We start from the raw sequence: 25,078 nt of genomic DNA, 5'->3' as shown, positions 1-25,078 counted from the left end.
TCAGAGAGCTAGACAGGGGGAGTGTTTCCCAGTTCTCCTGGACCTTTCAGTGGCTTTCAATACCATTGACCAATGGTTCCAATCCTTCCTGGAGGGCCATACCCAGAAGATGGTGCTGGGGGACTCCTTGGCCATTATCCTTGTGGTTCTCAGGGTTCCATTTTGTCCCCCAAGCTGTTTAACATATACATGAAACTGCTGGGAGAGGTCATTCAGAGTTTTGGAGTTTGGTGCCACCTATATGCAGATGACGCCCAGCTTTACTACACTCTACTACAGCCAAGGAAGCTGTCCTGAACCTAAACCAGTGCCTTTCATCAGTAATGGGCTGGATGAGGGCAAACAAATTGAAACTTGATCCAGACAAAACAGGGCTGCTCCTGGTCAGTTGGAAGGCAGATCAAGGAATAGGGATCCAGCGTGTGCTGGATGGGGTTACACTCCCCCTGAAGACACAGGTCCGCAGTTTTGAGTCCTCCTGGAGGCTCAGGTGTCAGAGGTGGCCAGGAGAGCCTTTGAACAATTAAAACTTGTGCACCAACTGCACCCGTTCCTTGAGAAACTACATCTGGCCATGGTGGTACACAGCTTAATTTCATCCCATCTGGATTACTGTAACACGCTCCATGTGGGGATGCCTCTGAAGAGTGCTTGGATACTTCAGCTGGTCCAAAGAGCTGCAGCTAGGTTGCTCACTGGAGCTGGCAACAGGGAGCAGACAACCCCCCGTTGAAGCAGCTACACTGGGTGCAGGTCTGTTTCTGGGTTATGACCTTTAAAGCCCTAGATGGTTCAGGTCCAGGCTATTGGGCTGATTGCATCCCCTTGTACGAACCTTCCTGGGCCCTGAGATCTTCATGAGAAGCCCTTCTCTCGGTCCCACCTCCATCTCAAGCTCTGTTGGTAGGAACGAGAGAGAGAGGGCCTTCTCGGTGGCTGCCCCTTGACTCAACTCCCTGCCCAGGGGAGCCAGAATGGCCCCTTCCCTGCTGTCCTTCCAGTGGCAGACTAAAACCTTTTTATTCAGACAGGTGTTTAAAGATTAAAGTGTTTAAGTCAAGGGGTGCTGTAGTTTTATATGTTTTTATGGTTTTAACTTGAATTCTTTTAATATTAACGATGTATTATTTACAGTATTTATATTCCGCCCTTCTCAGGGGGACTCAGGGCAAATCACATTGTATACATATAAGGCAAACGCTCAATGCCCATATACACATAGAACCGAGACAGAGACAGACGCAGAGGCAATTTAACCTTCTCCTGAGGGGATGTTCGATTCCGGCCACGGGGGGGGGGGGGGGGGGAGCAGCTGCTTCATCATCCACTGTGATGGCACTTCCTCATTCCAACGTCAGCTGGATGATATATTTTTATGGAGTTGTAAATTAGTTAAATTAGCCTCCCCACTTTATAAGTGGTACCTTAAATTCCTACTTGATAGATGCAACTATCTTTCGGGTTGCTAGGTCAGCAACGAGCAGAGGCTATTTTTTATTTTTAATTGTCGGGTGCTCACCCTGCCACGGGCTGGCCTCGAACTCATGACCTCATGGTCAGAGTAATTGATTGCAGCTGGCTGCTCACCAGCCTGTGCCACAGCCCGGCCCCATGATGTTTAATACTATTTTAATATTTGAATATTGTATATTTTAAGTTGTATTGTAATACTCTTAACTGTGAGCCACTTTGAGTCTCCGTATGGAGAGAGAAGGTGGGGCACAAATAAACATAATAATGGTAGCATATAATCACACGTAGTGCAGAAGAAATCAAATAAAGGCCGTAATAATAAAATTCTCCACATTAGAAAGGCTATGATTATGGACCGCTACCTGCCTATGAAGAAAAACAGCATATGACAAATGATTGTCCATATTTATCTTGTGAGAAAGACAGACTTTTTCTTTTGTTCAGTTAGAAGTCAGGTGAATGCAAACAACCATTCTCTGCAATGGGTCTAACTATAATGGGCATGAGAGAATCTACGGCTATTTTGTAGATTCAGGGGATTTTATGACAATCTTGCTATCTCAGGATTGGGTTAGGTGTGCTTAGGAGGTAAAATCCTACTTCATTATATGAAAGATATACTAAATCCTTTCCCTCACTCAACTGACCAATCACAGTAGTAAATTACATAATACATAATTATCATACAATCAATTGTAAATGGAGTTTTTAGAGTGTTGTAGCCATTTCCAGAACTAGACTTGGCCACAGAATATTTGGTAGGTATAAATGAGTCCTATGTGAATTATTATTTCCATCAGAAATATATTTTAGGCTTTAATCCTATTATAAGTCCAAATCAGAATAGACTGGGATTTACATTTGTGTTAAATCTCCATGTGGCAATTGATTCAATGGGCTTACTTTAGAGTTTAGACAGAATAAGTTAAGAGGATTCAGATTATATGTTATCTAGTCTCCTATGACCACAGTATCAGAAGGGTTGGTTTACCAACTAAAGAAGAATTATGATGGTCTTCCCATAGGTTTGGCAGTTCTCTTGGTTTCGTCCATTTTGCAATTGCTGAAATAACTGTTATTAAAGAAGAAAGAGGAAAATATTACAATGATTTCAAACTTCTAAATCAATTTACTAGGATATCAATGATTCTGAGCTATATGACAGAATGGGGAAGCAATGGCCCTTGGGGTCCATTTGGGAACCCCTGAACCTCCCCGCCCCACAACCCCCTCCCTTCAAAAGAAATTCAAAACAAAAAAAGAACAAAAAATATATACACACACACTCAAGCCAGTCCCTCACCAATACCCAAATTTACCCGAATACCTGAATCAGGTTTAGCTGGTGACCTCTAGTATATCGTATTAAGTTTAAAACTAGGATTCTGAGGACCATGTATACTGACCTTCTGCTTCTTCTTTTCTTCCAGACATGTCTTCTGTCTCATTAGCAGTGTCCAAGCCTTCTAGACAAAAGATAGACATAAAAAGCCACGCTGTAAAGTTTTTCCAATGAACAATGTCTGAACCTTGCCAAAATCTAACTGAACAGGACAAGCTGTGATGTGGTCAGTATTACCAAAGCCTAAGAAGAGGCATTAGTCCACAGCAATATCACTGAATAATGGACATGGGGAAATGGAGGAATGCAGAAGCATATTCTAGAATAGTGATTCTCAGCCTTGCTAATGCTGCAGCCCCTTAATACAGTTCCTCATGTTGTGGTGACCCCTAACCATAAAATTGTTTTCATTGCTACTTCAGAACTCATTTTGCTATTGTTATGAATTGTAATATAAGTATCTGATGTGCAGGATGTATTTTCATTCACTAGACCAAATTTGGCATAAATACCAGATACACTCAGATTTGAATACTGGTGGAGTTGGGCGGGGTGATTTTGTCATTTAGGAGTTGTAGTTGCTGAGATTTATAGTACACCTACAACCGAAAAGCCTTCAGAATGATGGAATTGAACCAAACTTGGTACACAGAACTCCCATGACCAACAGGAAATACTGGGTTTGGTGGGCATTGACCTTGAGTTTGGGAGTTGTAGTTCACCTAGATCCAGAGAGCACTGTGGACCCAAGCAATGATGGATCTGGACCAAATATTCAATATGCCCAAATTTAAATACTGGTGGAGTTTGGGGAAAATAGATCTTGACATTTGGGAGTTGTAGTTGCTGGGATTTATAGTTCACCTACAATCAAAGAGCCCCTTGAACCATACCAATGAGCGAATTGGGCCAAACTTCCCAACAGAAAATACTGGTCTTTGGCGACCCCTCTGAACGCCCCTCATGGCCCCCCCAGAGGTCCCAACCCAGAGATTGAGAAACGCTGTCCTAGAATGAATAACCTACAGATGCCAACTTTATTAAGGCAGAAACCCTGTGTCTTTAGCAAATCTATGAGGCCAGGCAAAGGTTTACTAGCACAGTTTTCCCATCTTTCATGCAGCCATTTTTACATTTTTACAGTTCTTAAAGATACTGAGAGCTCTTCCAGAATGGCCAGTCGTTCCAGTAAATGTCAGGCTCTTCAATTTTTGGATTTTTTCTATAGAAGTTGTAGATTTATAGAGGGTTGGTCAGAGGGCTAACCCACACACATATGCTCATTTCTTGATTTCTTCTTCATTTATTACTGGAAAACATTGTTTTGCAGCATGGGATCTGTGAGGACTTTCTGTGCATCTATATCATCCCTTGATGGTTGGGTTGCTGACCTGAAGGTTGCCTGTTTGAATCTGGGGAGAGCAGATGAGCTCCCTCTGACAGCTGTAGCTCCCCATGCACGGACATGAGAGAAGCCTCCCACAAGGATGGTAAAACATCAAAATAACTGGGCATCCCTTGCGCAATGTCCTTGTAGACGGCCAATTCTCTCACACCAGAAGCGACTTGCAGTTTCTCAAGTCACTCCTGACACGAAAAAAAAATCCCTTGATGGTGCAATGATTAAGATTTATGTAATGAACAAGCATGAGGAGTAAAACAGCAGTTCCAAAAAATAAAAATTCCATCTCTTATGGATGCCCTCCAAAGTACTGCTGTAATGGAAGGTCTGGATTTATGCCATTCTGCTTGCATTGAGAGTTTCCCTAAGCTCTACCATCAGGGCTCCTCCAGTGCATGCATATCATACCACAGCAATCCGTATTCATTCGAAGACAGCATCAGTCCGCATTTCCACAAACTGTAAGATGGTGAGGAAACCTCTTTAACTTACCAGAGGATATGACCTTTGTGCCAAACACTTGGACTTCACACAGCGTGAGCATCCGTACACCTGGGATGGTCACAGTTACATACTGCCCTTGCATTTCTCCACAGTCAAATACAGCTGTTTTCCCTTGTCCCAGTGATCTGATTGTAGCACACCTGGAATGGAAACCAACTCATATTTGTTAGAGTTCTTTCCTGGACTGAAAATCATGTCCAGGAAAGACAGAAGGCAGGAAAAAAATTCAAATATGATCTCTTGACTAATCCCCCATTTATGCCATACCTTGGATTTGTGATCCCTCCCTTTTCTGGGGAATTCCCAATAAGAATTTGTGCCCCATTTAACCGTTCTGCACAGCAGTCTCCTCGATTTGTGATGCTAACTCTGGACACTTGAAACTTTGCTGTCAAGTCCACTGTCCACCATGGTTGAACTTCTAGCTCCGTGTGGCTGCAGTGTCCACGCATATAGTCAACAGTTATAGAGCCATCAATAGCATTCTCTGGGTCTCCAAGTGCATTATAGGTGCTGGATTGGAACACCTTCCCCTTAGGAGCCACATTCGGGACTATAAGAAAGGACAGAAAAGAGCCCCACCCCCTTATGTTTAAACCACTGAACAAGAAAGCCAATTCATACAGTAAGGCTATTACATAGAGTGGACTTGAATCAATTTATTTACTATACATTGTGCTATTGTACTGCAGATCTACTGTCAGACTTTGTCAGAGGAGATGTATCATACTTCAATGGCAAAGCATTACGTTTTGCAGATTGAAGCCTCAAGTTAAATTCTACCACCACCATCCCACAACCATCACTTGTGCCCAACATTTCTAGTTGACAAGTGCCTATTGGTTCATTTTGGATAAATGGTAAGGGAGTGAAAAAAGATTGCCCTGCGTAGCTGTAAACAACCACTGGCAAGGAGGGTGACATGCTGGGGAGGGAGTGTCGCAGAACTGTAAAAAGAAATGATAGTGAATAAAGGATGGGGAATTGATGCTGAGCAAAAGACGGGGAGGGAAAGTTTCTCCAATGTAGAATTATTGAGATGGTACCCATGGTGTATAATCTAGAATCTGGCCAAGATACTTATTGTTTCAGCCTGATTGCCTGATTTGCATGTTTTCGAACTGTTAGGTTGCCAGAAGCTGGGGCTAACAGCAGGAACTCACCCCACTCCCCAGATTCAAACCACCAACCTTTTGGTCAGCAAGTTCAGCAGATCAGCAGTTTAACCTGCTGTGCTATTGAGGGCTCTAATTGCCAAGATTGTATACTGGTTAAGCTGGTTGCTTATGATTTGTTCCAATTATTCACTCAAATCCACTTTGAAATATATCACAAAATATATGAGAAGAAAGGGCAAAGCCCATTCAATTTTTAAACAAATGTCAGCCCCAGATATTTCCAACAGGATAGCTAAGAAAACACCTGCACAATTTTTACCAGACCGAAGGAAACTCACATATACAGTAGAGTCTCACTTATCCAACACTCGCTTATCCAACGTTCTGGATTATCTAACGCATTTTTGTAGTCAATGTTTTCAATACATCATGATATTTTGTTGCTAAATTCGTAAATACAGTAATTACAGCATAACATTACTGCGTATTGAACTACTTTTTCTGTCAGATTTGTTGTATAACATGATGTTTTGGTGTTTAATTTGTAAAATCATAACCTAATTTGATGTTTAATAGGCTTTTCCTTAATGCCTCCTTATTATCCAACATATTCGCTTATCCAACATTCTGCCGGCCCCTTTATGTTGGATAAGTGAGACTCTACTGTACTTGGCTTGTTCGAATTATGCTCACACTTAATCCTGTGCTAATTTCTTTGTGTTAAGACTACATCACCAATGGTATTCCCCGTTGCCCAGTAATATAAATCACAGTATAGTTACCAGACATCTGGAAATGTTCTCCTTCGTCAGATTCAAATTCAACTGATAAAAAAAATGATTAAAAAGCAAAGATTTAACTAGGTTTCCATCAACAGTCACATAACTCATTTAAAATAATCTGAATTTTTTATTTGAACCAGTTAAATGAATTTATCAAGCCAGCATGGTAAACAACAATGAAGTGACAAAGTATAGGTCCCAATAAAAACAAAATGCTAAATGCACATTCAGGAGAGCAGATAAGGTTGCAATTTAAATCTACTTAGTACTATCTGTTAGAATGTCTAAACAACTGAAATGTCTTCTTCCTGTATGGAAATAGATGGTTACGAAGAAAATCTCCTTGGGGAAATCATACAGTAAGTGGGGTGCCACCACTTACAGGATTTATACCCACCTAATAGCACTTGATGGAGTCAAGGTTACCCTGCCCTTCGATAGAGCAAGGCAGTTATATCAGAGAGCTTGTTTGGGGGTGTCATACAAAGATAGAAAACAGCTGCACTCTCTGTAATTGGGGGTGGGATGGTATAATGTGATTGCTAGTCCCAAAGCCCTGCCATGAGCACCAAATTATATCTATTGTTGGGGGTGAATTTACTTTCCCCATAGAGATCTTTCTTTCTCTTTATTTTTATTGGAATTGATCTCTACAAGAAGGTGATTATTTACATTTACACCCTTCCATGCAGATCTAGAAAGTTAGGGCAGGGCGAGTATGGTTTAGTGAGCTAGAACCAATCTGATGTGCATTGCAATTTCATTCTTTGTTGGATACATAGTCAGAGAGCTGACAACATTTTGACTGTAGCAAATTCAGCCCCATACTCATTTCTATACACCCGATTTTTACCCATGATGATGATGATGGAAACCTCTATGAAGCAGAGGCTGAGGAAGCAAGTTGGGAATATGATATCTGATTTTCTCTTTGGCGGAAGAATTATTGACTGTTATTAAGAATTTCAGAGGGGGATATTTGCTGCATCCTAAATAACTTGGTTCTAGTTGCATGTAACTAGGACTGAAACCTGAGTCTGAATAATGGATTTCCTTCCTGTATTTTTGGTGTGTGACAAAAAAGAAGACAGATTTTTGTTTACTTACTGGGTACCTCCCTCTGCTGACCAAATACCTGAACTTCACAAAGTGTGAGCATTCCTCCCATTGGTTGGTTAACAGTCACAAACTGTCCTCGAAAACCTTCACAGTCAAATCTTTGTGTATCCCCTGGGGCCAAAAAGTTGATTGTAGCACATCTTGAAAATAAACCATTTATAAGATATTATGTTACTGTTAGAGAACTCCTATGATTATCTGATACTGCGTTTTACCAAAAGTGAACTAGGTTGGGAGAAGGAAGACAGTGATGCAAATTAATTCTGGATTCTAACTACTACTTCTTTGATTCCTTTTTGAATAACCTTGGGTGGAATAGTATTAAGAGTATTGTATATTTCCTTTATGCTTCATTTAAAACTTCATTTCTCTATACTCCATTTAAATGGTCATGTCAAGAAATCAGAAAATAAATTTAGCCTGGAAGTAAGCCGATCAAAGCAAACTCTCAAACTATTTCAACCCCACCCCTCATCCACAGCCTCTGTTGCTTGAAAAAGAAAGGAATGTTAAACAAAGTGCTTTATTATGATGATGCTACAGCATTAAATTAACAGGTCTCTGATTCAAATTTGACATCTACTCTTTGTTCAGAGCACTCTTCCATTTTGTTCACAGCATAGTTTTTAAAGCAATGGTCATATCAGGATCATCTTCACCTACTGGAAAGATCTGATGTAAAGGGCACTGGAGCTTTTCCAATACAGCCTGGAAGCATCCCCAGAGCTCTTTGGCTATCCATAGGTACAGTCTGACAATGCATTGGGGCCACCACCAATATATCACCACAAGCAAGCAGTGATCTCCCAATGTCACATTTCCAAACATGACTTGGCACCGAAAATGACATCAATAGAAATGTAACAGTGCCAGCAAGTTCCCTGGGGGCCCATCCAGACAGGCCTAAAAACTGAGACCTGTTTCAGTTTTTACCAGAGGCATCCAAGGGTGTATCTCATGCATGGACAAACTTTTTTTGCCTTGGGGCCGCATTGTGGGCCTGGCCGAGAGGGCCGGGAGGGCCTGGGCACACACTGGGGGAGCCTGGGAAAGGACGGAGCCAGGAGGGGGCAGGGCAGGGCCTGGGTCATCCTCAGGTTGTCCTCCCAGCATAAGAACAGGGCTGCTCACCCCATCCTTATGCTGGAAGGAGGACGGGATATGTAGCAACTGCCCCGATCCTCCTTCCCATCCTCCTCCCCTGATCCTAGGGTTGTTGTCTTAGCATTATACCGGGAGGAGGGCAAAACATGCAGCAACTGCATTTGCTCTGGAGGGCCCTCAGCTGTCCTCCCGGCATAAGGATGGGGTCACTTGCATCATCCTGATGCCAGGAGGAGGGTGAGATACACGGTGGCTGAGAGCAATCCAGGGGGCTCTCAGTTGCTATGTGCCTTCCTCCCCCATTATTTTGGCATACAGATGCAGCAGGCCACCGTGTCCTTATGCCAAGAGGACAGGGAAAATGAGAAGGGCCCAAGGTAAGTGCCCAAGCTTTAGTTTGCCCATGCCTGGTCTATCCAGACAGGCCCAAAAACTGAGACCTGTCTTGGTTTTTACTGGAAGTGTCCAAATGATGCTTCGGGTAAAAACAAATTAATTCTGAACAAAATAAGGTTTATAATTAGATATCCCGTTAGACCCTTCCTGAAAGGGCTAGGTCTAATGGGGTATTGGATCTGTGGAGACTCATACCCGAGACTGCTTCCATAGTCCCAGGGGTGAGTCTCCACTGCCATCCCGCACATCATGGGCTCATGGATTTTCCTCCTCACCCCTCCCGTCTCCTAGCATGTCATTTTCTCATGCCAGGAGGATGCGAGGAGAACCTTTATGGCAGCCAGGGACCTTTTAAGTAAGTTTTAGGAGCTAAATTTGGGGTTTCATGCCATCCTGGTTTGTCATGGAATTGCATGTAGCCACTCCACCAGGAAAGTCCGGGGTGGGTGAGTGGGGATAAGAACCCATGCAGTAGCAGGTTATTTAAACCCACTTGGGCACAAGTTTTGTAGCTGTCGGGAAGCACCCTGGGAGAGAACTGCTTGTTGACAGTGATGTGGTGGAAGGTCTGTTTGCAGTGTGAGCAATGGATTAGGCCAGGCTCAGTCTGATCTAATTGCCCACATTTCTGAGACTGCAGGATCATTGCATTATGTGGCAGTGGAAACTCACATGCTCCAATTCAAGGCAGTTAATCTGCATTCTGAAACTGCATTATATAGTAGTGTAGATCCAGCCACAGTCAGCTAGCAGCAGCCATCTAGCATTCAGCAGTCGTTACAAGATCCAACTATTTAACGTACATCACCTTGGGGTGAAATATAATTTCAATATACGTTTACATTCATTGCTGTGGTTTCCATCAAACTATTTTAAAATCTTTTTAAAAAAGAGAACTATTTTTAGAAAAATGCAGCCTTAATTAAGCAGTTTAAGAACTTTTATCAGTCACAAGTCATGCCACTGTTTCTGCGGCTCAGACTGTTCGACCTTTGCCTGGATTCCTTGTAATCTGTTTTCATTCCTGTGTCTTTATCATGTAAAGCCCTGAAAAACAGCTGTTCAATATACAGTACCTGGGATTTCTGGTGCCTCCATTCTCTATGGAATTCCCAACCCGGATTTCAGTTCCAATTATCCGATGTGAACAACAATCTTTTCGATTAGTAATACTGACCCAGAATACATCATATTCTGCCAGTAGATCTACTACCCACCATGGGTTATTTTCATTGTTTGTGTGGGTGCAGGAACCATTTGAAAAATCACCTTCCAAAGAACCATCAATAGCATTCCTAGCAATTCCAATGGGATTATATGTGCTGGATTGGTAGACTTCTCCTGAAAGGGCCACATTGTTGGCTGAAAGGAAAGAAAAGGTTTATCTTTTACTTCAGCGGTGCATAAATCTGCTTAGAAGCAAAACCTGCCCACATTTTTATGTAATTTCAGCTTCCACAAGATATGTGGGTTTGGAGCCTGGCATGTCTAGATTCCCAGAAGACCAAATGAGAACAGGGATGGGTTGATGGCAAAATCAGAATTTTATTCTCAGTGGCCAAAAAGAATGTCAGTGGAGAAAGCACCCTAAAGAACTGAAATATCACAGTGGTGAACACATATTTATTACATTTTGACAGTTATTCAAGACTCCTGCGCCAGCTCCTGATTGGTCAAAAATCCTCCCCTAAGAAGGGCGTGATTGGAAAGGAATGTAGTTTTGCAATCCATAATGGGCTTAATGGACACAATGGCCCAAATGAACACAATGGGGTTAGACCAAGATAAACAATGGGTGCTTTACGACGATGACCATCTCAATGAGTGCTGCAAGAGTGAGTCTGGCTGGGGCATGGGAAAGAAATCATTCCCACTGATATCTCAGATTGTATCAGCACAATATCCTATGCTCTGAAATTTAGAGAAAGCATTTAGAGTCCTCAGCCAAAGAGCTCTAGTATTTCATCAAACTGCAAATTCCAGGATTTCATAGGATGGCAGTTAAAATGGAATAATGGTGGTATAACTGTTTACGTCCAAGGGTCTGATGAGATCTATTAAATAAATAGAATTTAAATTATTGAGAGGTCATCACAATTTAAACCCCATCACTCTCAATGGATTCAATCTAAGTCTAACTAAATCTGGTTCTGCCCAATGTTGTTTGTTCTTAACTGCCATCAACTTCTACTTATGGCAACACTGTGAATTATCCTATCACCAACCATCCTACTCAGATCTTGCAGACTCAGAGCCATCTTTCTACTTCAGCTTCTCCCTTCTGTCTTTCACCAGCCAAAATTGCCACCCACTTATTCTCCCCTCCCCCCCCAAAAAAACCGCTAGCCACCTTTTAAACTTATTCTCAGTGAATCCAATGACTGCAATTACTCCTTATACTTCAGCTTCTCACCCCGCCAAATTCAGCACCCATTTGCCCCCAAGAAAAACCAGACACTGTTTAAACCTGTCAACAAAGATAATAGTCCTACATTAATCCCAGGTTGCCTCTTTTGTGCAACAAAATCCTAAACATGCACAGATATGAAATAATAAATAATAATAATGCTTTATTTTTCTATCCCGCTACCACCTCCCCAAAGGGACTCAGGGCGGCTAACATGGGGCCAAGCCCAAAACAGAAGCAAAATATAACAAATTAAAGCCAATATCTATAACTGAGAAACAATGATACAACAATCAAATAAAATAAGCAGTTAAAACACATCATACAGTAAAACACATAATGACCATACAAATGAGGAAATGATACAAGCATCAACCACTATGGATAAAAAGGGATTGGGCATATAAAAAGTACACAGTTTCAAGGTTTTGTTTCTGGATTTAAGGAAAAGGAAACAAAGCAGGCAATTGCAGCTAGTCTCAGAGACATACCTTTGGAGGCAGACAATGCTGTCAGGGTGGCCAAAATCAGAGAGAGAAAATGTCTCATGGTTCTTTGTGGAAATGGCCTTTTTTGAATGATATCTAAAATGGCAGTTAAGGCCCAGGAAAATCTCAAGTGCCCCTGCAGTATTTGATGAAAGGTTAATAAATACCAGTGGGTACTTAACACATCCAATCAGATCTGTTTAGACATAAGGTTATGAAACATACCCTCAAATAATATTTACTGTTGTCCTTACAAAATCACTCTGTACAATCTGATCAAATAAGATAAAAAGTCCAAAAGAGATCACAAATTATGTCCTTTAATGAAAGAAAGTAGAACAATTTATTTACTTTATTGAGAACACATGTGGACAACCAATGTGTCATGTAATGCCTCTGCTTCAGCCTCTTCTCCCTTCCTCTAGCGCTCTGGCATTGGATGGATTCCAACATTTGTTGTGTTCAGAAATCAACTAACATTTCAGAAATCTCATATTGTTTCTTATTTCCAAGGCTTTCAACTGACTAGGTCAAAGAGTATGGTATACTGCAAATGTTTAAACCACAAATTTATTTCTGCATAGTTGCACATGTAAATTCCCCTCAGGAATTAGAACCATAAAATTAATGCCACATGAAGTTGATAATAAAAGAATAGATATTAATAAGGTTGTGCTCTATCTAAATACGAAATGAAAGTGTAAACTATGCATTTCCTTATCAAATTGAGATGTTGTCCCTTCTCTGCTGTTCAGTCAACTTCTGCCTGGGTTGTGCTATATGGCCGAGCTGTGGCGCAGCTGGTTAGTAGCCAGCTGCAATAAATCACTGCTGACCGAGAGGTCATGAGATCGAAGCCCGGGTCAAGTTGAGCTCCTGACCATTAATAGCCATCTCGCTGTTGACCTAAGCAGCTCGAAAGACAATTGCATCTGTCTAGTAAAAAAGTTAGGTTCCACTTTATGTGGGGAGGCTAATTTAACTAGTTTACAACACCATAAAATTGCCAGCAGTGTGCGGAAAGGAAGTACTACCATCAAGGACTTGCTGTCACAAGTCAGTGAAGCGACAGCCCCCCCCTCCCCCCGTGGCCGGAATCAAGCATACCCTCATGACGCCGGAAGCTGGAAAATGTTAAATTGCTCCTGTGTCAGTCTATATGTCATATGTCTAATAGCATTGAATGTTTGCCATGTATATGTGCATTGTAATCCTCCCTGAGTCCCCTTCAGGATGAGAAGGGTGGAATATAAATCCTGTAAATAAATAAATATGCCAAGTATGACAGCGAGTAGCCAGCAAGTCTCTATTTCCAGCCCTCCCATAAGAGACACCCTTATAATAAGGGGCACCTGGCAACTCTATCACCATACAACTAGCTCCAAAAGGAGGCAAGTTTCCTGCAAATGTGGTTTCAGGTTTACAAGGGGCCTGGGTTAAGCCAATAACTGCAGTTCTAGCAAGCTAGTTTGCTGATTTCTTTTCACCCATTTGCTGTATGAGACACTGCAGCACTTATTGATTCAGTTTAACCCCTTAATATCTATTTCAAAAGCATGCAAAACACTCTTCATACTCATTTTCCAACCCAACAGGAACAGAAGGATACACTTTTGAAACAAAGGACATTGGAAGGGGCCTCCCTTAATCCCACTTGTTTTATCTCATTTAACCAAAGATAACCATATGTTTGTGGTCTCCTGCTTTGGAGAAATCTATCCATATCTGTTGAATCTATGTCACAGTAGGATTCAAAGATCGCTCCCTGAGTTATCCATTACACTGTTAGAATAATGTTGACTCAAAGCTAAGAGATAAAAACTATTTTGGAAGGGAGCTGGCTTTGGGAACAACCAGAAGATATGTAGGCCTTCTGTTATTATGTCAGTTGAAAGAGGAAATTGATAGCAGACACTGCAGATACTCCCATTTCACAAATGAAAATCAAGGCATGTGTTGCCACAAGAAAAACCACAGTATGATCAGAACCATAAAGTTTATTAATGAGGAACAACACACAAGATAGAACAATCTGCAGCAGTTGATTTAGCCTGAGTCTACTTGGGAGGTTTTGCCCCTTCCATTCTTCTTTCTTATTGACTTAATGAAGTGTGAATTGTTTTTTCACTTTGAACTCAGTTTGCAGTCATTAAAGTGACTGTAAAAGTAGAGAGAAGGAAAGAGAAACTGGAATACTTTGAAAGTAAAGTAGAGTCCCGTTTATCCAACCTCCTCTTATCCGACGTTCTGGATTATTTGATGCAGTCGGCTCCGCTGTTTCTCCAGCACAGCTGGCCTCTCCCGTCAGGGTATCCGACTTGCACCAGCCACATCTCGCCCCTCCCAGCAAGTGCAGAGAGGGTCACTGAGCGTTGCTGCCTAGAGAAATTTCTCTAGGCAGCAACACGTAGCGGGCTTCTCCACTTGCTGGGAGTGGCGAGAGGCCCACTGCACGTTGCTGCCTAGGGAAACCTCTCTGGGTCATAACATGCAGCAGGCTTCTTTGCTCTCTGGGAAGGCTGAGAGGTCCACTGTGCATTGCTGCCTAGAGAAACCTCTCTAGGCAGCAACAAACAGCGGCTTCTCTACTCGGGCAAGAGGCCCACTGCATGTTGCTGCCTAGAGAAGTTTTTCTAGACATCAACATGCAGTGGGCTTCTCCCTGTGCCGGGCACCCACCCGGAGGGGCGCAGACTTTTCCTGTCAGGCATAGCGTCCAACCTGCACCGGCTGCATCTCGCTCCTCCTGGCAAGCGCCTGGTGTGTGGAGAGGCCCAATGCACATTGCATCAGTCTCAGAGGGCACCAAATATGGCAAGTTTTTTGACAATAATTACTACATAATGTTACTGTGTATTGAACTGCCTTTACTGTCAATTTGTTGTAAAACATTATGTTTTGAGGCTAAATTTGTAAAATCATAACAGAACTTGACGTTTAATCCCTCCTTATTATCCAACATATTCAATGTTCTGCTGGAACGTTTATGTTGGATAAGTGACACTCTACTGTAGATTAAAAGGTATAGTGACAGAAGATGAATTGAGACTATCCCTGTCAAATCAGAGAAGAAAGAGGTTGAACCAAGAAATCATATACTGCAGTTTATAGTTTCATATCAATATTGTGTCTTTTAACATATAAGAAGGGCTTGGACCCTCATCAGGCTTTTCAGGATTTAGATGTGTTCTAGTCACTGTAAGAGCAATGTCTGTTCGCCAAAGCCCAAAGCCCTCCAAACCTCTCCATTCCTGTTTCACATCATTAGCCACCAGATGAGGAAACACATCACATTGGTGATACCATACTACAGTAGACCTTGCAAAGAAGAACTCAGCCTGTGGCTATTGAAGTAAGCTGAGAACAAAGGGACAGCTGGCAAGCTTGGGGACATCATTAGATTCCAGAAGAATGACATCCCACTGCATTTCCTACAAAAATATTTCTCTCTCCCTCCCTCTCTATTTCTCTCTGTGTGTTCGGTATCATAAAATGTTTTTCTCTTGTCAACAATCAATTCAGAAAGGCTTGCAAGAATAGAAAGGTCCTTATCCATTGCCAAAAAAAAACCAAAGAAGGAGCCTTCCTATCCTTTTTACGGTTGAGTCTAGGAGCAGCTTCTGAGAAGCCTCACTCCTGCATTAACCCCAGATGAAAGCAGTGGGATTGAGAGAGGCACTCTTCTGAAGATTGTAGAGATTGGGGAGGCTCATCTGGGAATAGATAGTAGGTTGGATGTGAGTCACGTAGGGCTTCCTAAGTCACAACCAACACTTTGAATTGTGCCCTCAGTGTTACTGCAGCTATTTTCAAAGCTGCCACAGAAAATTTCCAATAGAAAGATGGGAGGAAGGAGTTTCTGATGCCTTTCACTGTAGAGCTTTGAAATTGACAAGCCGAACTAAGTACACCTTGAGGACCTATGATTCTATGACCACATCAAGTATTTGGTGTTTCTGGACAGAACATGCCATACTGGCAGCTAGAAGGCATTGTGCAGTTATTCCATCATTTTTTTCCATCTGGAAGATGAACATTTCTTCAGCCCTGCTATATATATAAGCAATGAAATCAGTCATCAAGGGGTTTTGATCCCAAACAATACTTGCAGAATTGATATAAATAAGTGTTCAAATGAATTGTTCATTGGTCTATTTTATTTAAAATGCATGAATTGATCAAACAAGGAATTTCACTCTGCAAACATGACTGCTCTACAAAATGAAGTATTATAGACTAAGCACAAGACATTTGGGAGCTATGTTTTCACATCCTGGACAGTACATCAACAACTTGCTTTGCTTGTTTTCTTTGCAAAATATTGATCAAATACATGCCCCCATACTTGCTCATGCTCATATCCTCATCTGTTATTATTAGTCCTTAGGTAATACCTTCACACTTCCAGTGATTTTGTAGGATAAAGTATTCCAATCAAAAATGTTTCCTCGTGGAAACTGACCAACCTGGAACACTTCTTGCACATCATGAGATTTGAGTACATAATCCCACATGTAGAGATCTGTTATTTCTCCCACAAAACGCCACTCTTTCTGTTCAGACATACTTCTCACCCCCTGATCCTGGCCCAGCATGGCCGTGCCCCCTGATTGAAGAACATGCCCCACTTTGTACACCTTCCGAATGCTTCTTTTTCCATCTATCCAAAAGGCCGTGAGGCCCAACTCAGATTCCCAGGTCACACATATGTGACTCCCCAAAGTGCTAAGATCAGGGAGAACAAACACCACACTCTGACCCCCCATGTGTAAGCCAAAGCGGCCTTTTGCTTCACGGAAGATCCTCAACTCATCATATTGAGAGTGATAGGAGAAGAGAATCACTTTGCGTTCACCCAAATCCCCAACTACGACCCGCATACACAGTGTGAACTCCATCAGACTCAAAGACTGCATTGGAGAAATAACAACAAAACCGCTCTTTGATTGATTGAGAAAACTCAGAACTCGGCCTTGCAGTCCTGGAAGAGAGAATATTGTCAGATGCTTCACCAAACAAATTAACATCTAGCCCATTTGTTAATTAAAAGCCATACTATATCCTCCAACATTTCCCACATGTGGCCAAGCAATATCAGTAAGGTCAAGATGGCAAACATTATAAATGAGGAAGGACAAACAAACAAGAAGAAGCTGCAGCAGTTTGTTTTCATCTGAAGCTATTAGGAAAAGCAAGACTTCCCATCTCCTACTGCTGAGTTAACTGAGTGAAAACTACTTTTGGGCTTTGAACTCAGTTTCCTGGTAGGACTGGGAGGATTTTGGTGTGCCCTCATACGTTCTTGAGAATTTCTGAGTCATTGGAAGGGCAAAACTTTCCCAGAACAATGCCATTTTTAAATGGAGAATTGAAGTATTTGTGGACACAAAATGCCAAAGGGCTGTATTTGGCCTATGAGCCACATTAATATAAGCAAGCATTGCCAAAACAGCACTGAAATCCATATGTAGCCCAAATGCTACTTTTCCCACCCTAATCCACTATTATCAATCTGCATCTAAGCTTTTCTAAAACTAAACCTCCTGGAATCCCACAGCCAGCATGATGATTATAACATCCAAGCCATACCCTTTGGCAGCCATCACACAATCATGCATAGCAAAATCCACAGATTATCTGCACAGTCCATAAGCATATTTCCTTTTGACTTGACGTTTCTACTACTTCACTTCATTTCAGATTATAGTACTATGGGAGAGGAAGAAAATGCAACCATCTCTCAAATTCATCAGGAGGATGCCAACAACAACAACAAAAACAAACAAGCAGGCAGCCAAACCACAAGTGTTTACAAGCTGCCAGAAGGTTTTTGGTAGTTATGTTGTGGAAGATTGACAGCTAGGAGGAAGTCACCTTTGTAGAGATTGAAAAGACACATAAACCAATAGAAAGCGTAATTTTAAAAGCATGTACCCAAATCTGTTTCACTGTCTCTGACGGGACTCCGTCCTCCATCGTGAACTGCAAAACAAAACAGAATGTCTGAAATTCTAACACTTCTTGATGAAAGATTCATATACTGTACATAAAAACTATGTCATTCAGGGCTGGAGCAGCAGTCTTGTTGCCCCGAGAATGAAGGGGGAAGTTCATAGGCGAACCTGGAAATGGAGACAAGGGAAGCTTTCTTTTACCCTGGAAGGTTCCCCTGAGGACTAATGATTAACCGCACTTGAATTGCAAGGCTGGTTACAAACCAGCCTTCACACCATTATCCCAACCTCATTTAGGAAGAAAAAACCTCCGGAGGACTAGCTACTTTGTCCTAACCTGCTTTTGTGGCATGCAGTCTGAGTAAATGTTCAGAAGCACCCTGCACTCTTCATTGTCTAATGTCAAAGTATGCTTGGCAATGGTCAAGAGTGCAGGGTCAGCTATTTCAGTGCATCCAGAGCTTGTTGCAATGAGATCACATTGGTCAATGCTGTAAGCATTCCAGAAAACATGAATTGGCTAGTTTTCAGGCAAACATCCACTGTATTGAATCAGTTATGATCTAATTTAACAGGTCTGTTTTGCGAGAGTAACCATGTCACTTGTTCAAGATTATAGTCTGAAGTTTAAAGGAAATCTTTCCAAAACAGTAAACATAGTCAGCACCCCTCATTCACAGAACCTCTAGAAAAGTGGGGAAACCACGAATAAAAAACCCAGTATTTTTTAAACCTGAGATTGCGCCTCTCTAGAGATCTCTAGCCAGAAATTTAGAAACATCCTGTATTCTTCCTTCTCTAATGCTGAAGTACACCAGGCAGTGGTGAATAGTACAGAGTCAGTGAAACTTTAGCATAAGGTTGTACTGGGGCACCTAGAGATTCCTAGAGAGACCACATTAATCAAATCCTCAAATAATCAAATCTAAATATTGTATGTTAATCCTGCAGATACGGAGTACTGACTGTACTAGTCCCAATAGATTCAGCACCTTGGGCAATTCCTCTAAGTAGATTCAGTATTCCATTGACATATCCTTTCAAAACATGCTGTTGATATTAAAAATCCTAATAATGAAACAGCTGAAAGGAAACATTTTTTTAAAGGGAGGCAGATGACTCAATAATACACAATAATACACATTCAGTGTGGCTTAACTCTTATACTGGGAAAAATTCAAGGCTTTGTTTTTAAATAATTTCAGCTGTAATACCCTTAAGATATGATAACCTAATGGCACATGCTTACCTTTCCTTATTTAGACTTTCAAAGAAAAATCAAGATACTAATTTTAGAACATCTAAAGGGCTGTGCATTTGTCATAGAGCAAGATCAAGAATCCTGGGCATAATCAAGAGACTATACTTCACATATCTCTAATGGTAGTGCCAGCAAGTCACACTTTTATAATATTAGACAAAATATCATTTTCAACAGGAGCATAAAACAAGCATCTTCCAACATTGATGTTGCTGTTGTGTACACAACACATGATTTCTATAGTGATTTGAAAGTTCTGGAAAAAATACAAGGTAGTTCAGTGAGAGGCAACATAGATAGTCCTAGATGTTGTCAGACAGCAGAACCCATTGACTGTGCTGGCCAAGAATAATGAAAGATACATTCCAGCAATATTTGGAGGGCCAGATATCTCTAAGCTTTAGGATAACCTTTGTTGATCTTGGGTCATAGAGATAATAGGGGAGAGATAATAGGGGAGCTACCCGTCACATTTGCTGTTTTGGCTCATCCACATAGCATGAAAACTATTTTGTCCTGCTGTACATAAAAAAAATCCAATGATTTCGGATGCAGATCTATTACTCACCAATGTGAAGCCATGGGTGTGCAAGCACTTGAACTTCACAGAGGGAAAGGAACTCATTTCTCCCAGGGATTGTAATGGTCACATACTGTCCTTGCATCCCTGCACAGTTGAAGGACATTGTCTCCCCACTCCCCATGCTAGTGATGGTAGCACACCTGCCAGGGAAAACAGCCGTTACATGAATGCAGACCAGAAGATACATATAAAGTCCACCAACATTAGTGCTAAAACAAACCAATGATTCATGTGTGATGACATCTCAGCCCAATATCCATTATTCTGGAGCATCTTATACAATAACAGTATAGGGTAAGTAACATTACCTTCCAGCGTTCCTCATTAGCTATAGTGGCTACGTTTGATAAGAGATGCAGTTAAACCAAATTATACATTCCCTGTCTCTGCTAACTGGGATCTCATCTTCTGCCTGTGGTTCCTTATGCAGCCAAAATGACCAACCTGTACCACAGAGTATGTTCCGTGGGGATAGAAATCGAATTGACTTTTGGGGTAGGAATGAAAAGAAGGGCATTAGGTATAGAATGGGGTTCTGTGGAAAAGCATGGCCAGCTGGATTGCTGAATAGGATCACTTCATGTGTCAATGTTTGTTGAGTTTGGTTTGATATAGCTTTTATACTTCGTTGTTTTTTATTTGTGTTTTAAGTGGACTATTATATGTCATTATGTTTTGATCTGTGTTTTTAGCTGGTGAATTTTGTTGTATGTCCCAGGCCTAGTCCCGCTTGTAAGCCACCCAGAGTCCCTTCAGGGAGATGGTTGGCGGAGTATAAAAATAATTTTTATTATTATTATTATTATTATTATTATTATTATTATTATTATTATTATTGCTGCTGCTTCCATTTGGAATATAATCTCATCTCTTTGAGGATTCCAATTCAGTGGATCACATTCTGTTTATAAAGATCCTAAAACTAACTGATAGGCTGAGTTTACCCAAAACGAGAAATAACAAAATACAGTAGAGTCTCACTTATCCAAGCTAAACGGGCCGGCAGAAGCTTGGATAAGCGAATATCTTGGATAATAAGGAGAGATTAAGGAAAAGCCTATTAAACAACAAATTAGGTTAGGATTTTACAAATTAAGCACCAAAACATCATGTTATACAACAAATTTGACGGAAAAGGTAGTTCAATACGCAGTAATGTTATGTTGTAGTTACTGTATTTACGAATTTAACACCAAAATATCACGATATATTGAAAACATTGACTACAAAAATGGCTTGGATAATCCAGAACCTTGGATAAGCGAGGCTTGGATAAGTGAGACTCTACTGTAGCTCCATCCAATTTACAGAGTTCTGCCAAACCCATAGAAATAAGGAACTTCTTGAAGAATTCATCTTACCATATTAAGTGACCTGAGGCTTTGAGTCTTAAAAAGGCCTATCCAAAATTAAATTGCACCAAAAGTCCAGTGAAACCAAAATGTTTCTGCCATGTATGGCATTCCTGATTGAAAGAGAAGGTCTGAATAGGAACTATAATCATACTGAGCTGACTACTGACTACTGACTTTTACAAGAAGGGGAGACCTCAAGTCACAGCTTTAAAAAGTGACAATTTGGACAACAGTTCTCAGAAGCTGGGAGTTGTAGTCCTCAAAAATTCACTCTTCCAAACTTAGCTTTATTTACATTTATGCAGTTACCTTTCAGCCTTAACCTTTCCCATCAACACATGAAGGCTGGCAGAGAGGCATCCAGGATGGACAAGTACAACCCACCTGTCCTCTGTGCTTTTAACTTCTTAGTATTTTAAATGAAGCTCATTTGATCATACAAAATGTTACCATGAATTCCTTTTCTTTACACTCAGAACTTAGAAATGTCACCTCTAGACGATGCCTCCCAGAATGCTCCATCTGTATTGGGCATGGACTCTGTAACAGCTTGTCCAAAAAGTTATGATTTCAAGCTCTGCTTACCATGTCTATATTAAGCGTCAGAGACAGCAGAGCAAATACCTGGGATTCATTGTGCCTCCGTTCTGTGGCAAATCTCCAATCAGGATCTCAGCTCCTTTTATCCTTGACTCACAACAGTCTCCTCGGTTGGTGATCACCACCGCAGATACTTGAAATGCTGAAATCAAATCTACCATCCACCAGGGCTCAAAGTCTTGATTCGTCAGAGTGCAGTCTCCATTAACATAGCTGTTTGCCAGTGACCCATCTATGGCCTTCCTGGATATCCCCTTTTCTTCAAATGTGCTGGATTGGGATGATATTTTTCCCACTGCTATATTGGGATCTACAGGGAGGGGGGACCACATTGATTTAGTGAGAAAACAAAATGGAGAACACACATAGCACAAGAACTGATACGTGGGATTAACAAACCATTTGCCTTCCTAGTTGGAGGCCCTTTCACACTTCGCAGTCACAATTATAATTCCACATAAACTGCTATAGCAACTTCCTGTGACATACTGGGGTTTGTAGTTTGCTAAAGCCTTAGAGCAGTAGTTCTCAACCTGTGGGTCCCCAGGTGTTTTGGCCCACAACTCCCAGAAATTGCAACCAGTTTACCAGCTGCTATGATTTCTGGGTGTTGAAGGCCAAAACATCTGGGGACCCACAGGCTGAGAACCACTGCCTTAGAGCGCTCAAGTTGAAAATTCTAAATAGATTCCCTAAACTGCAAATTCCAAGATCCCATATGAGGTTGCCATGCCAAGCAAGTGGAGCACTATACAGTCACTATTCCACATCCACTGGAGTTAGGGGCACAGGACCACTGTAAAAATGGAAGAACTTTTAAAAAACACTTCATGGAATTCTGGGTGTTGTAGTTTGATAAGGCACCAGAACTCTTTGGCAGAGGTGGCTAAAGTCTTCATAAAACTATAGCTTCCATGATTCCATAGCACTGATCCATGGCAATTAAGGTGGTGTCAAACTGCATTATTTCTACAATGTAAATGCACCCTAAGTGTTTTTCCATGCATGTGCATCAAAATATAGAAATTTAAAATGGAATTAAACTACATAAGTAAACATAATTTAAAGCTTATTACATTTATATTGTATTCTATATTAATATTATTATTGTCATCAAGGCCAAATGGAAGAAGGAGAGGTTTTCGTAGAAACAGATCAAACACTCAAGACTCAGCATTTACCTCCCACTGGGATGATTGAAGCGTCTGCAAAGGCAACATTGCCACCACCGCCTGGAGAAGAGAACAGCAATTACTACTCACACAGGAAGCCACAAGCCCAAACTGGTAGAAAGAAATGGCAGGAAAACATTGAAATTGCAGGTGCATTGTTAGCTGAATGTGTTCAACCTAGGCTCCAACTACACTGCCATATTTGCAAAGCTTTTATGATAAATAGATTTTTACAAAATGTATTTAATTGTGGCCCCAACCTATGCAATTCAATGCAGTTAAACTGCATTATATGAGTCTACGCTGGCCATATAATGCAGTTTCAAACTACAATGTAAATGCGGCCACAATAAACACATTCTGTACAAATCTGTACAGTTTAATTTGTATTGCTACATTGTTGTTAATTAAAATTACAGTATACTACTTACATTTATATGTCATGAGCCAATGCAGAGTGGCAATAATCAGAAGTACTGTTTTGCATGGCATGGCTGTTATTTTATTCGCCCTTTGAGATGCTCTACAGACTATTCAGCATCTTTGCTGCAGCACCTAGGAGATCTTTCCCTCCATCGATTTGTCCATCGGTTTCCAAGAACCCTCTGGCTGCTTGCACTCAAGCTGTTCTCAGATCTTTGAGAGCCAAGAAACCCAGCCAAACCCTGCTGTCTTATAGCTGGAAAAGCTCTGTGCAGCGGGGCAGGTCTTGATCCCTGCATCTAATCTGGCAAGATAAAGATATAATGGGTTCACGGTGTAATTGCCTTTAGCGAGATCGGCCAGAAAGGAGCAATAAAGAGAAAACATTCATCATCATTTAAACTATGATAGGTACTATTCTATACTTCCAAGCCAGGATTTGACAGGACAATGGGCTTGAATGCAAACTCTTGTTCAGAACTTGGGGACTGCCTGTACTTCTTGCCCTTATCTTCAGGACAAGGACCCTATTGTGCATTTATATTAGTTATTCTAGGAGCTCTGGTGCAAGAGAGATTTTTTTTTAATTATGTGCAAACCCATTTTCCATCTTGCAACTTCAGTGTGACTAATGCTCTGCACCCAGGTTCATCTGTACATAAGCAATATACAAAATTATGATTACAGAAACCCTTGGGAGGTTCAAAAATGACTGGAGAAGAGGAAGCAAAGTAATTTTTTCTTTTGGTACTAAGCATCCTAGCCAGTGCTAAGCCTTGAAAATTGCTTGAAAATAGCACTGATTATCTGGCTCTATTTTTCACCATTTAGTTTAACAACTCACTTGGCAGATGGAGGTGATGTGTTTTTTGTTACTGCTGCTTTTCTTAAACAGTTGGAAGACTGAAATCCTTGCCAATTTACTCCGGATCATTATGAGGTCTACCAATACATCCAAATCTATCTTCTGCCTATTCCTGCTGTGCAATATTATGATACAGCTCATTTCTATCAAGAAAGACAAAACAAGAAAATGGGCATTGTTTACTTTTCAATTGCATTGTTTGTCCCTGTAGATCTCTGAATACTTTTCATTTTACATCTATTCAGAAATCATTAAAGGGTTTCTTGGGATGTGTAAAACTTTGTTTTCTTGGTTCACATGAACCTGAAACAGTACAGCCAGGACAGATTTATCAGCCAGACTATACAATTGTCCAGGGCAGCACCATTTCATAGGTCTGTATACTATTATACTATCAAGATCCTCCAGTGGTGCAGCGGGTTAAATCGCTGAGATGCTGAGTTTGCTGACCTGAGCGGGGTGAGTTCCCACTATTAGCCCTAGCTTCTGCCAATCTAGCAATTCGAAAACATGCAAATGTGAGTAGATCAATGGGTACTGCTCCAGCGGGAAGGTAATGACCCTCCATACAGTCATGCCAGCCACATGACCTTGGAGGTGTCTACGGACGTCGACTCTTTGGTTTAGAAATGGAGATGAGCACCACCTTCCAGGGTCAGACACGACTAGACTTAATGTCAGGGGAAAACCTTTACCTTTACCTTTATTATACTATCTCTTTTTGTACAAA

At 41.2% G+C, this 25,078-nt stretch overlaps 1 protein-coding gene across 1 annotated transcript in view; it reads right to left on the bottom strand.

The window, feature by feature from the left end:
* LOC100563079 (uncharacterized) overlaps positions 1–23,639 on the bottom strand; it is a 34,038-nt gene extending 10,399 nt beyond the window's left edge. Inside the window, exons 1-14 of the mRNA XM_062982743.1 lie at positions 23,492–23,639; positions 23,070–23,120; positions 21,913–22,198; positions 19,919–20,073; positions 18,070–18,117; positions 16,515–17,116; positions 12,139–12,271; positions 10,317–10,602; positions 7,729–7,880; positions 6,622–6,663; positions 4,989–5,274; positions 4,710–4,861; positions 2,880–2,939; positions 2,465–2,545 (exon numbers count right to left, since the gene is read on the bottom strand). Coding sequence (XP_062838813.1) covers positions 2,465–2,545; positions 2,880–2,939; positions 4,710–4,861; positions 4,989–5,274; positions 6,622–6,663; positions 7,729–7,880; positions 10,317–10,602; positions 12,139–12,271; positions 16,515–17,116; positions 18,070–18,117; positions 19,919–20,073; positions 21,913–22,198; positions 23,070–23,120; positions 23,492–23,552 — 2,395 coding nt within the window. The 5' untranslated portion in view covers positions 23,553–23,639. The remainder of the gene's footprint in view (positions 1–2,464; positions 2,546–2,879; positions 2,940–4,709; positions 4,862–4,988; positions 5,275–6,621; positions 6,664–7,728; positions 7,881–10,316; positions 10,603–12,138; positions 12,272–16,514; positions 17,117–18,069; positions 18,118–19,918; positions 20,074–21,912; positions 22,199–23,069; positions 23,121–23,491) is intronic.
* Between the last annotated feature and the right edge of the window lie 1,439 nt (positions 23,640–25,078).

This window comes from Anolis carolinensis, chromosome 5 (genome assembly GCF_035594765.1).
Source record: "Anolis carolinensis isolate JA03-04 chromosome 5, rAnoCar3.1.pri, whole genome shotgun sequence".
NCBI classification, from domain to species: Eukaryota; Metazoa; Chordata; class Lepidosauria; order Squamata; family Dactyloidae; genus Anolis; species Anolis carolinensis.
Note: the sequence above shows the minus strand (reverse complement) of the source record. Positions and strands in the feature narration are given on the sequence as shown.